We start from the raw sequence: 12,468 nt of genomic DNA on the forward strand, positions 1-12,468 counted from the left end.
CATTAGCTGGAAAATGTATCTACATGCACTTGACAGGCGGCCAGTGGCCAAGAGGAGGAGCGCAGCTTAATTTAGGTGGGGCCCGGTCTGCCACCTTAAATTGGTCCGCCACTTGAAGTGGCAGCCGGATCGGCACATGGACATCGGACATGGGATATTGGGCGAAGGATGCTCACAGCAGATGTGCTGCTGTGTGGTCTGCTAAGTGCTTCCTGCTAAATTAGCTTAAACTCAATAAGTTAATGCAAGCCCCTGCCTCTCCGCTCACTCTGATTTGACAGCTAGTGCGCCGAGTAACCCTCAATCTCGTTTGAGAAAAAATGCTAGCAAGAGCGTTGCTGTTATTGCAAGTACGCAAAAATCGTCTCCAGAGACGGTGTCAAAAATAACAATAATTACGAGGCCTTTTTGGGATATACGCGTGATCATCCGTTGTAAAATGAGAGGATAGAAGTAGGCAACTGCAGACGAACTTTTAAGATGTCGGGTTGCATTTTTGTCGGTCCCGCATGGGTCCAATTAATGCTGACGTCCAGAAGGAAAGTGATTCGAGGGAACCATCCCCCAGCATCTACGATGCGCCGGCCGTTGCCATGATCCGCTTTTTTTCATACTCAATTAGTGAGTGATTAGTACTGACCTAATTTTATTAAATCGCATTTCGATGTCCATATTTCGACAAAATCGTTGGTAAAATACATTTTTTGCAGAGGGTACAATGATTTTAGTCAGATGTGTGCAACGCAGTGAAGGAGACTTTTCCGACCCCAGAAGGTATTTATATTATTGATCAGGATCATTAGCCTAACGGGAATAAATAGGAAAGCAATTGAATTTGCGAATTACCAAGAGAACTTCTTACCAAACCCCAGTAAACACTCCAATTAATCAATTAATTAAAACGTCGGCTTTATTAGATACAAGTTGCATCTTATTCAAAAAGACATATTATTCAATCATATCTATTAAGAAACAAGGAAGAACGCTATAGTCGAGTACCTCGACTATCAGATACCCGTTACTCAAAGGGAAATGGAGATATGCAAGCAGCAAAGCGAGATTAAAATGCGCCACCTACCGGCGGTAGACAGATTTAAGCATTATGGGCGTTAGAGTGGGCGTGGCAAATTTATTTTTGGATCAATCGATAGGTATTGACGACACCAATACATTTCAGTTAAAATTTTTTATCTAGCATGCAAATTGTGGGCGTCACAGGTTTTCGCGGTTTGTGGGCGTTTAAGTGGGCGTGGCAAACTTTTTTTTAGGTCAATCGGTAGGTATTGATGAGAAAAATACATTTCAGTTAAAATTTTCTATCTAGCATCAAAACTGTAGGAGTTACAGTTTTGGGCAGTTTGTGGGCGTTCGAGTGGGCGTGGCAGTCTACTGAAACAAACTTGCGCTGCGTAAGAAGCTCAGGAATCTGTACGCCAAATCTCAATAGCCTAGCTCTCATAGTTTCCGAGATCTCAGCGTTCATCCGGACAGACAGACGGACAGACGGACATGGCTAGATCGACTCGGCTAGTGATCCTGATCAAGAATATATATACTTTATGGGGTCGGAAACGCTTCCTTCTGCCTGTTACATACTTTCCGACGAATCTAGTATACCCTTTTACTCTACAAGTAACGGGTATAAAAACTGACCAAATATTTAAAACAGTGGATACATTTTCTGTGGAATGATAAGCTTCACAATTTTCTAGGCCCACATGCGCATTATCGTCTCTGGGGATTACGTAACTGTACAATTCGGGGCTGAACTCTAGCGGATATTATACTCGCATCTCATATGTAGGTTCTTGCTACCGGAGGGCCTACAGACTACCCATACAGCCAACGCATGCCATCAGCCATAGACTTTGCCATTTACAAAGGAACTCGTTCTGATTTACTAAGCATCTCTGAAATTGTTGAACTAAGTTCGGATCACATCCCATTAACAATACACTACAGAGTTTCCGCTTGTAAGCTTTCCCGTAAGACGTGCGTCCTGCCCCAGAATGCAAATATCTCACAGTTTCAGGAAGCCATTAACGGTTTAGTTAACCTTAACATGCAGCTGAACACTCCTGATGACATTGACGATGCAACTGAAGTGTTTTTGCGAAATATTCACATCGCTGCCGAATCATCAACCTGCGGCCAAAGACCAAACAGCCCATCTGATCCACCTCATGCCCTTTTAAAACCTGAGGTCCTGGATTTGGTAAGGCTTAAAAGAACGTCGCGCCGCAGATTTATGCGTTCTCGAGACCCTGCTGACAAAAGAGAATATCGTCGTACTGAGGACGATCTTAAGAAACTTTTGCTTAGAACGAAGAGTGAATACTTTGCTGATATGCTCCGCAATGCTGATCCCACTAAGCCGTAAGGATTCAATCTCTGGAGGGCAACAAGGAATATTAAACGAGAGCCCCCTCGCCGAATTCCAATAAAGCGTGCCGACAACACGTGGTGCAGATCAGACAGCGAAATTTCGATGGCCTTTGCTGAGGAATTGGCAGGGCGGTTTCAGCCATTCAATTTTGCTAGGCCTGAGGACGTGGATAATACCCTAGCATTCCTAAATGGCCCCTCCTCGGCGATCGAACCTATCCCAAATGTGAATCCGGAAGAGGTTTGCCTTCAAACTCGCAAGCTGTAACTCAGTAAGGCTCCCGGTTTCGACGGGATCGACAGCAGAATTGCCAAGGCGTTACCTAGGAAGGGTATACTTTTTCTAGTTCTCCCACCATTTTCCCACACAGTGGAAGTGTGCTGTGATATCGATGATACCCAAGCTAGGAAAACCGGAAAACCTTGTTGCATCCTACAGACCAATAAGTCTACTGCCCACCTTCTCTAAAATATTCGAAAGAATATTTCTTAGTAGAATGATGGCAGTAGGAAGTGTGCAGGACGCCATTCCAGACCACCATTCGGCTTTAGAAGTCACCATGGAACCCCAGAGCAAGCATATCGGGTAACGCAGCACATCCTTGGAGAGTCCAAAACAAGCAGTACAGTTCAGCATCCTTTCTTGACGTCAAAGAAGCTTTTGACCCCGTTTGGCACGATGGCTTGCTGTTTAAGTTGAAAACTCTCCTGTCTACTGCCCAATATCTTCTTCTGAAATCGTATCTCTTAAAACGAAATTTTATGGTAGATGTGAGAGACGAAAGATCGTCCATCAGATGCATTCGAGCTGGCGTACCTCAGGGTAGCGTTCTTGGTCCGGTTCTTACACTCTGTATACCGCTGACCTGCCATACCCTAGGGAACTGGGTACCCTCTTGGCTACATATGCTGATGACACAGCCTTTATTGCCAACTCCACGTGTCGAATTGAAGCAACTCAAATCACACAAAACTTTTTGGATTTGTATGGCGAATGGACGAATCGATGGAATATCTCGATAAACGGAAATAAGTCTCAGCACTGCAACTTCTCTCTTAGAAGTAAAATTCTCTCCAGAGTGAAATTCCAGGACACAGTCATACCGCAATCAGCCCAGGCTCAGTACTTGGGCTTGATTTTGGGCAAACGTGGAGGCAGCACATTACTAAAATTACAGCAACATCTCACGCTAAACTTCGGAAACTAAATTGGATGCTTAAAGGTACAAGTGAGCTCAGCCTTAGCAACAAGATGTTGCTGTACAGGTCGATAGTGGTTCCTTCATTCACGTATTGCATACAAATATGGGGTTCCGCTTCAGACTCAAATGTCATGAGGGTCCAAAGAGTGCAAAACCGGGCGCTACGTACCATTGCGGATGCGCCTTGGTACGTAAGGAACGATGTCCTAGCTTGCGATCTTCACATCCCCACGGTGCGAGAGCAGATAAACATGCACTCAAGCCATTACAACGACCGTCTACTAGCCCACACCAACCATCTAGCAGCATCCCTGGCAAACCAAATTACAACGAGAAGAAGACTAAAGCGAAGGCACCCCGGTGATCTCTGGACAAGAGGACGTCAGGTCTCTCGAGTCCTAAAGCAATAAAATTGTTTTTGTTCTGTTTTTTTTCTGTTATGTTTCCATGTTAATTATTTCTCTTCGTACAAAACGTTTTACAGCCATTAGGTTGGCTGATCAACGTTAAATAAACAAATTTGTTATACTAAAAAAAAAAAAAAAAAAAAAAACTGTGCGTCTTCCGTTCTATTGTTAGGCTATCGATCAACATCGATGTACGATTAAGTCGTCGAAACGGGCGTTTATCAATACTGCTGATTTAAACTTCGTTCAAAAATATTTGTGGTTGTCGTAATTTGGCGTTGTTACTTACGAGCCGTACACGCTTAAAGGCTAGTACTCACATCGACGAAAAACGCGAGCTAGCCATGGGAGTGAGCGAGAGGCAAACAGGCGGCTAAGGATTTTCGTCTGGTCCGTTTTTTACCGCGGTACTCAGATGAGCTAAGGAAATACTAGAAATACCTGACTTGGTAAGTGAATTCCGATGAACGTCATTAGCCGTCTCACAAAGAATTTTAAAATTAAACGATCAGTGTGCTTGCGCAGAAGCGGGGTGAAAACAAAAAATGAAAAGCGGAAGGAAAACCCGTAAAAGCATGCCGGAGGCCAGTGCAGATTAAAAAGGACGCCTAATCCAAGCAGTTGTTCAGTATTGTGGGACTTGAACCAGGAGAAATTGTCGTCCGCTATAGGAAAGCTGGAGGAGCCATTAGCAGTCAGTGCCGGGAACATGGGTGAATTCCAAGAAGGAAGATTTAAACTACTAATTTACATACAAAACAAGGAAAAATGCTATAGTCAAGTACCTAGACTATCAGATACCCGTTACTCAGCTAAAGGGACCAAAGGGAAATGGAGATATGCAAGCAGCAAAGCGAGATTGAAATGCGCCACCTACCCGCGATCTCAATATATTGTTATGTGGGCGTTAGACAGATCTAAACGTTATGGGCGTTAGAGTGGGCGGTGGGTATGCCCATGGCTACCTGAAAGGTCCATCTCAGGCAGAGACTGTACACTGATAAAAAAGGGAATAGTAAATTTAAATATGCGCCTATTGAATCCAAAATTTTATATATCATATTTAAATTTAACACAATAAACATTATATTAAATACGAAACATATTAAATTGCCTAGCTTAAAATAAAAATATTTAAATCAAAGAAGATCATATTTAATTTAAATTTGGGTATATTTATTTTAAAAATATTATATTTATCGTTAATATTTTCAGAATTAAAAAAATCAGTATTTAAATTAAAAATGTTTCATATTAATTTTAAGTATGCAAATTATTTTATTTTAGAGATTTTAATATTTAAAATAAAAATGTTTGTAATAGCATATTTAATTTAAATTTCGGTATATTTATTTAAAAAAAAAATATATTTATCGTTAATATTTTCAGAATTAAAAATATCCGTATTTAAACTAAAAATGTTTCATATTAATTTTAAGTATGCAAATTATTTTATTTTACAGTTTTTAATATTTAATGTTTGTAATATTAATATTGAAAGTGTCATTTTGAAAGGGTTTTTCAATGTTTATATAAAAAAAAAACCCCTCAAGAAAATATCTTTTATATTTACATACACATTTATTAATTAAAATGTGTTTTATTTTTATTATCACTTTTAAATATGTTTCATATTTAAATATAAGTTTCTGCCCTGTCCGCTTTAAAGTACGGTAATATTTAAAATAAATATTTTAATTTTAAGCTGACTTCTTGTACAAAAAGATTTATTTCATAAACTGTATACTCATTGTACATTTTTAAAATCAAATTGATATACATTAAAGTAAATTGACATACATATGTAAATAAGAATGTAAATGGGCAGAAAACAAACGAAGGCGCTAAGATAATTTTTGGCGGTGTTCTTTTGTTCTATGCACACACATTCATTCTTTCGCGTTTGGTTTGATCAATGACTCTTTTTCTTCACCACTAAACGACGCGTGCCATTGAAAAGTTGCAGCCGAAGAAGTTGGACGTGTCGGGCGTTTATTAAATCGAAATGTATCAAAGCCAAAAAGAATAATTGATCGCGCTATCAAAAAATCGATGTGAAGTTTCTTTAAATAAATAAGTGTATATGTGGGCAGCAACATTCAAAGCCAAAAAGAGTACAGTTCAATGAAAAAGAAAAAGCCGCGAGATACATACATACATATGTCCTTTTTGGCTTTGAATGTTGCTGCCCACATACACACTTATTTATTTAAAGTACCATTGATTTCGCTTTTTCAACACAGCACGACGCCTGCCATTTCATAATTGCAGCCAAAGAAAAGTGAAAACAGCCTGAACATAAATATATATGTACATACAAAGTAAAATTTAAATTATTAAATTATTTCACCCGGCTTTTTCTTCTTCTTTGAACTGTACTCGGCCATACATATGTATATATGTATGTACATATGTACATGTGTATGTATGTATGTACATATGTACATGTGTATGTATGTATGTATGTATGTATAATTGCAGCCAAAGTAAAATGAAAACAGCCTAAACATAAATATATACATACAAAGTTAAATTTAAATTATTAAATTATTTCACCCGGCTTTTTCTTTTTCTTTGAACTGTACTCGGCCATACATATGTATATATGTACATATGTATGTATGTATGTATGTATGTATAATTGAAGCCAAAGTAAAGTGAAAACAGCCTAAACATAAATATATACATACAAACTTAAATTTAAATTATTAAATTATTTCACCCGTACTTCGATTTCGTAGAATCCAACAAATTAGCGCGCGTCGTCACACGCATACATACCCTTGCAGAGGGTATTATGGTTTCAGTTAGAAGTTTGCAATGCAGTGAAGGAGACCCCATATATATTCTTGATCAGCATGACTAGACGAGTCGATCTAACCATGTCCGTCTGTCCGTCCGTTTCTACGCAAACTAGTCTCTTAGATTTAATGCTATCAGGCTGAAACTTACCCAAAAGTCATTTATCTTTTGCAGGTAGTATATAAGTCCTAACAAGCCGGATCGGACAACTATATCTTAGTGATGTAAAAAAACATCGATGCATCGAGAATCGATGATTTTTCGGTGATGTTTTTCGATGTTTTCCGATGTTTTATGTTATGCCGATGTCTATCGATACATCGATGTTTAACCAAAACATCGGGCGTCGAGTTGCACAACATTGCAGAACATATGGTTTCAGTGCCGTGATGTAATGAAAAAGACTGCTGAATGCTCATGAATTGATATAGTTTTAAGTTCGTTTATAAAATTGTTAACAAAACCACTCAATGAAGAAATAAAAAAGAAAAAACTAAGAAAGCTTTTATTTTTTTAGTCTTAATTCCTTCTTATTTAAATATTAAAAAATCTCAATAAAAAATTTAATAGGCTTCTACAAATTGAATTAACGAAAAATAACGGAATGGGTTGAAAACATCGATGCATCGATGTTTCTAGCCGATGTTTCACAAAACATCGATGTATCATTTTGCAAACAACGATGAAGATCGACATCGATGTTTCGACCCAAATTTACATCACTACTATATCTTATAGCTCCCATAGGAATAATCGGAAAATAAAATTTTAAAAAATTATGTCTTAGGTGTTTTTATACCCGTTACTCGTAGAGTAAAAGGGTATACTAGATTCGTCGGAAAGTATGTAACAGACAGAAGGATGCGTTTCCGACCCCATAAAGGACATATATTCTTGATCAGGATCACTAGCCGAGTCGATCTAGCCATGTCCGTCTGTCTGTCCGTCCGGATGAACGCTGAGATCTCGGAAACTATAAGAGCTAGGCTATTGAGATTTGGCGTGCAGATTCCTAAACTTCTTACGCAGCGCAAGTTGGTTTCAGCAATGTGCCTCGTCCACTCTAACGCCCACTCTGACGCCCACAAGCCGCCCAAAACTGTGGCTCCTACAGTTTTTATGCTAGAATAAAAATTGTAACGGAAATGTATTGTCCCCATCCATACCTATCGATTTACCCAAAAAAAAGTTGTCCGCGCCCACTCTAACGCCCACAAACTTCAAAAAATCGTAAGTATGAACGCGGATATCTCAGAAACTATAGAAGATAGAGAATTGGAATCTCAGATTTAGATTCCGTAGCCTTGTACGCAGTGCAATTTTGTTCCGTGGTGCCCACAATTTTTATGCTAGGTAAAAAATTTTAACTGAAATGTATTAGTTTTGTTAATACCTATCGATTGATCAAAAAAATGTTTGCCACGCCTACTCTAACGCCCACAAACCGCCTAAGCCTGTGGCGCCCACAATTTTCATGCTAGAAAAAAATGTTAACTGAAATGTATTAGTCTCGTCAATACCTATCGATTGAATAAGTTTGCCACGCCCACTCTAACGCCCATAAATCTGTCTACCGGCTTGCCGAAGTTAACTTCCTTTCTTGTTTAACATAAAACCTCCAACGCTTGGAAATAACATTTTTTAATTAGTTCTGAATTTCTAATTTAATTTTATCAAAATCGGACGACTATATCATATAGCTGCCATAGGAACGATCGGAAAATTGGTGGAAAAATAATATGAAACAAATTATAGCTTCGGTGTTTTTTGGCATATTAATTTATACTATTGGAAATAGCATTCTTTGTATTTTTAAATTTAATAATTAAAACTGCTAGGGTATACAAACTTCGGCTTGCCGAAAATAACTTCCTTTCCTGTTTTTTTATAAAGTATACTTTGATAGTGCCTCAATGGCGGTGAAACTTGCGTTTAAGTATATTATTCACGGCTGACTGAAATATGTATTACTGAAATGGCCCGCCGCTGTCAAATATTTAGCTCTTGTAAATAAACAACGTTCGAAATATGTCCAAGTATTTTTGACTGACATGTCTGCTGCCTGCTTTGAACGCCCTTATCTCTTGCTGGGAACTCGCACAGCTCACTGTCATCGGCAATATCGGATTCATCAAAAATTAAGCAGGAGCTGCGAACCAGCAGAGCTGGCAGAGGCAGTCAAAACTTGTGGAATATTCCTTGTGCAAAGTTGGTTAATGGGCATAAGTGTGGCAACAGACGCCGACAATGACTTAAGAATTAGCTCTAATGCAAATACTGTGCTCCACAAACACGAACGCATTTACACAGAGGAGAATGTCTGTGCGAGTGAGCCATCGATAATTTCGTGACTCGATACTTATCTTCTGCATTCCCCGGCTTCTACATATTTGCTCTCATTACTCTGCTGCTTTGGGCATGCAAGCATAACTAACAAGTATGTGTGCTGCGTATACGTGACATTCAATGAAATTTGATTGAAAAATATTTAGCTTACCTTTCGCCACTATCTTGGGCGGCATATAATTCCCATTTGATTCGAAGGATAATATGGGTAGATATGCCAATTTCTGCGCCGGATGCCAAGAGAAACGGATGCGCAGCCTTCACAAAAGGCACGTAATGCTGCTGTCGGGCCTTGGTCCTGTTATGTCATACTTCACGGACCCATTTTACCCCCGTCTTACGGCCCAATGTTACCCTTATGTGAGTGCGTGTGTGAAGTTACGTTACTTCTGAAAAGGGTAACGTACGCAATCCCCTGCACTTAAGGGGGTATTATAGTCTAGAAATTTGAAAAAATGGAAAACAATTTTTTTTCATAATTCGATAGTTTAGATATTCAAAAATATCTCCCTAAACGGATTTTTCAAAATTCAAATTATTTTTAAAATTATAGCCGTTTTAGTGACGCGGCAACTAGACCGGTTGAACGAGCGACTGGAGGCCCGGGCTACCTGAGTATGAATAACTTTTTCTCCTTCTTTCTATTTATTTCCTTATTTATTTCCTTATTTTCAGTATACTATATCAATCGTTTGAATGTCATTGTAACGTATTATACGAAAATCTCTATTCAATTTGCTTTTAGTTTGATTTAGTCACTTGTTAACCTTTAAACAGTGAAGACGTACAATCACGTGTGAATTTTTCTGTGCGCTCTTTATATTATTTTATTTTTGTTTTAAAATGGAAAAAAAAAATAGCAGACAAGGTACTTCGCGTCCCGGCAGATCAAAAAAACGGAGGTTTAGCGGTAATCAACATACTCTTGAAGAGGATACATCTTTTACTAGTGCATCGGCAGCAAAGTTGAAGAGTTCAAGTGATGATGAAATTTTAGTGGATAGTAATTTTGGTTATTGTTTATTAGAATTTTGTTCTGTGTTTTCATCTCTTGCAAATTAATTGCAAATTATTTAGCAGTCTGTTTTTTAATGAAGGTTTTTATCCTATTCTAAATATTATGGGTTTGCTGTTAAGCGCAACGCTGTAAGGATCCAACGGTCTGAGGTCCGAGCTTCAGATGCTTCAAAAGAAGGAAGAACTGCTCGTTATCATGAAAGAACTGCTAAAATTAATCGATATGAAGTAGAAGAAGGCCCAATGTATAAAGCTGGGATGGCTGATTAAGAGAATGTAAGTTATACGTGCTATTCTTCAGTTACACTGCCTGAAATTTAACGTAAAACTTTAAACGCGTTTTTCTCCAAACTACTTTTTCTGATACGGTAGCCATAATATTTAAAGTTCTAATCAGCCGATTTACTTAAAATTTGGAATGAATATTCTTTCAATATCTCTCTATCGCATGAACCAACAAAAAATAAGAATTTAAAATTTGTAATATTTTTAAAAAAGTTCGATAAAATTAAAAAATTTGTAAAAAATCTACCTTTTTTTTGAGTGGCAGCCATTTTATGAAAAAAAAATTTTTTTTTTAGTTTTGCTGGTTCATGACATAGCGACATTCGTACTGATTAAGAATCTTTTTTTTTTTTATTTTTCAGATGACCACAAGGGTAGAAATCATGGCGACGAGGACACGGCCTTTTTTTTCCCTTCTACTTCAAGAACGCATAACTCGATGAAAAAAATTTTTTTTTTTTTAAATTTTATTTTATGTACTCTTCTAAGTTAAATAAACAAATGATAAAAAACCCGACAGTAAAAATATCAATTGTTTAGTTTTAATTAATTGTTAAAAAAGGCTCGAAACTAGAGCCTCTACACCCAGAAAAAAAAGAACGAAAAAAATGAAGAACATTTTTCATGAAATGCGAACAATCCGTTCTCCATTTTTAGTTCTCACATTTCAAAAATCGAACGGTGTTGGTAACAATTTCTACCGACGAACAACTTGGTTCCAAATTGCGAAAAATGTTCTCAGATATCGAACGCCGTTCAGGAAAAAGCTGCGATAGACGCGTTAAAGTCTATCGAAATCGATAATATCAACACCGTTCATAAAAACATGTATGTAGGTCTAGGTCCCGATTTTCCGCATTCGAAAAATTCGCTTGGTGGTCTAGCTGCTAGAGCGTCCGCCTTCGACACATGGTAGCACAGGTTCGAGTCCGCGAGAAGACGGTTGTGAATTGTAATTGTTTTATTAAAATATTATTTCTAATGTTTATGTGTGTGTACTTTTATTAATAATAAATTCTTTGTCTTCAGCAAAATAACCAAAATACAATGAATTCTAGCAATAACAAAACATAAGGTGGGAAATTAAATAAATCTCTACCAGGCGTTCAGAAAGTCTAGCATGTGAGTTATCCAACCCGTGAAACGGTTCCACTTATGGAATTTATAAACAAATTTTTGAATTCAATCTCAGCTATGTTACCCTTGCCTTCAGCGACATTGCCTTTGCCTTTGTTTAAGATTCTGCCGTTGCCTTTGCCATTCATTTCGAGGGCCGCGCTTGACCGTCCTGCTAAGATAAATAAACCAATCGTAAAGTAAACACAAGCTTCCGTTCGAAGCCCAAACTTTTTCGTTCAAAGCCCACAGTATTGCGTTCTAAGTTCAGAACGAATTGCGTTCCGATTTTCAATCAAATTGCATCGGTCAGCATAATTTCATTTCACAACGAGATGCGACAGTTTCAGCATAAGCTTTTATTTTAAACAAAAATTAAAGTTCTGGAAGCTTAAGAAAAGGAAAGCTACTGGCCGAGGTTCATTGGATAATTTTTTAGAATTAAGATTCAGTCCTATTTTATCCGAGACCGCGATCGGCTCACAATTTTCAAAAAGTGTCTTGTATTAATTTGATTTAAGAATAAAGGTTTATCACCCAAGTTTTAAAAATAAAAAATAAATTTTTTTAATTCATCTATTAACGACAAATTTAATTGGCGCCCAACGTGGGGCCGCGTTAAATAAAAAGTTCCAAAAATTATTTAGTGAAAAATAAGTTAAATATAAACGGAGCTCGCGCGGCCAACAACTCAACATTTCTAGTGGAGAAATTAAAAAATCCACCAAACATCAAAACAAAGTGACAGTGGTCATTAACAGTAATTAAATGGAAATTAATAAATGAAATAATCCATTTAAAGGTGAACTATAAAAAAAGGGTGGACCAAAATCTTAAATAAAAAAAATTACAATAACACAAAATAAAGCAAAACCAGAAACGCACTAAACAAAAACAGTTCAACAAAC

The 12,468-nt window shown here is 37.6% G+C and overlaps 1 protein-coding gene and 1 long non-coding RNA gene across 22 annotated transcripts in view; one reads left to right on the forward strand and one right to left on the reverse strand.

Moving 5' to 3' along the window:
- The window catches only part of dpr12 (defective proboscis extension response 12), a 348,744-nt gene that overhangs the window by 177,206 nt on the left and 159,070 nt on the right, over positions 1-12,468 (reverse strand). For 2 of the 14 annotated variants that reach the window (XM_070998455.1, XM_070998453.1), the window contains exon 1: positions 9,294-9,435. The exons of 9 other annotated variants lie outside the window; for them this stretch is intronic. Coding sequence is in view for 2 of the 5 variants with exons in the window: in XM_070998462.1 (XP_070854563.1) it covers positions 9,294-9,318 (25 nt within the window). In the remaining 3 variants the exon portion in view is untranslated. Of the gene's footprint in view, positions 1-6,946; positions 6,964-9,293; positions 9,436-12,468 lie in introns of those variants that run through there. 3 more of the 14 variants (XM_070998462.1, XM_070998461.1, XM_070998456.1) reach the window with 2 other exon arrangements.
- LOC139354207 (uncharacterized) lies at positions 8,693-10,976 on the forward strand. 8 transcript variants are annotated; one of them, XR_011605320.1, is made up of 5 exons: positions 8,701-9,233; positions 9,289-9,502; positions 9,696-9,757; positions 9,818-10,435; positions 10,807-10,976. It is a non-coding gene; the product is annotated as an uncharacterized lncRNA (long non-coding RNA). The 8 variants fall into 8 exon arrangements; XR_011605321.1 differs by having other exon boundaries at positions 8,696-9,233; positions 9,289-10,052; positions 10,280-10,435; XR_011605318.1 differs by having other exon boundaries at positions 8,699-9,233; positions 9,289-9,757.

This window comes from Drosophila suzukii (assembly GCF_043229965.1).
Source record: "Drosophila suzukii chromosome 2 unlocalized genomic scaffold, CBGP_Dsuzu_IsoJpt1.0 scf_2c, whole genome shotgun sequence".
NCBI classification, from domain to species: domain Eukaryota; kingdom Metazoa; phylum Arthropoda; class Insecta; order Diptera; family Drosophilidae; genus Drosophila; species Drosophila suzukii.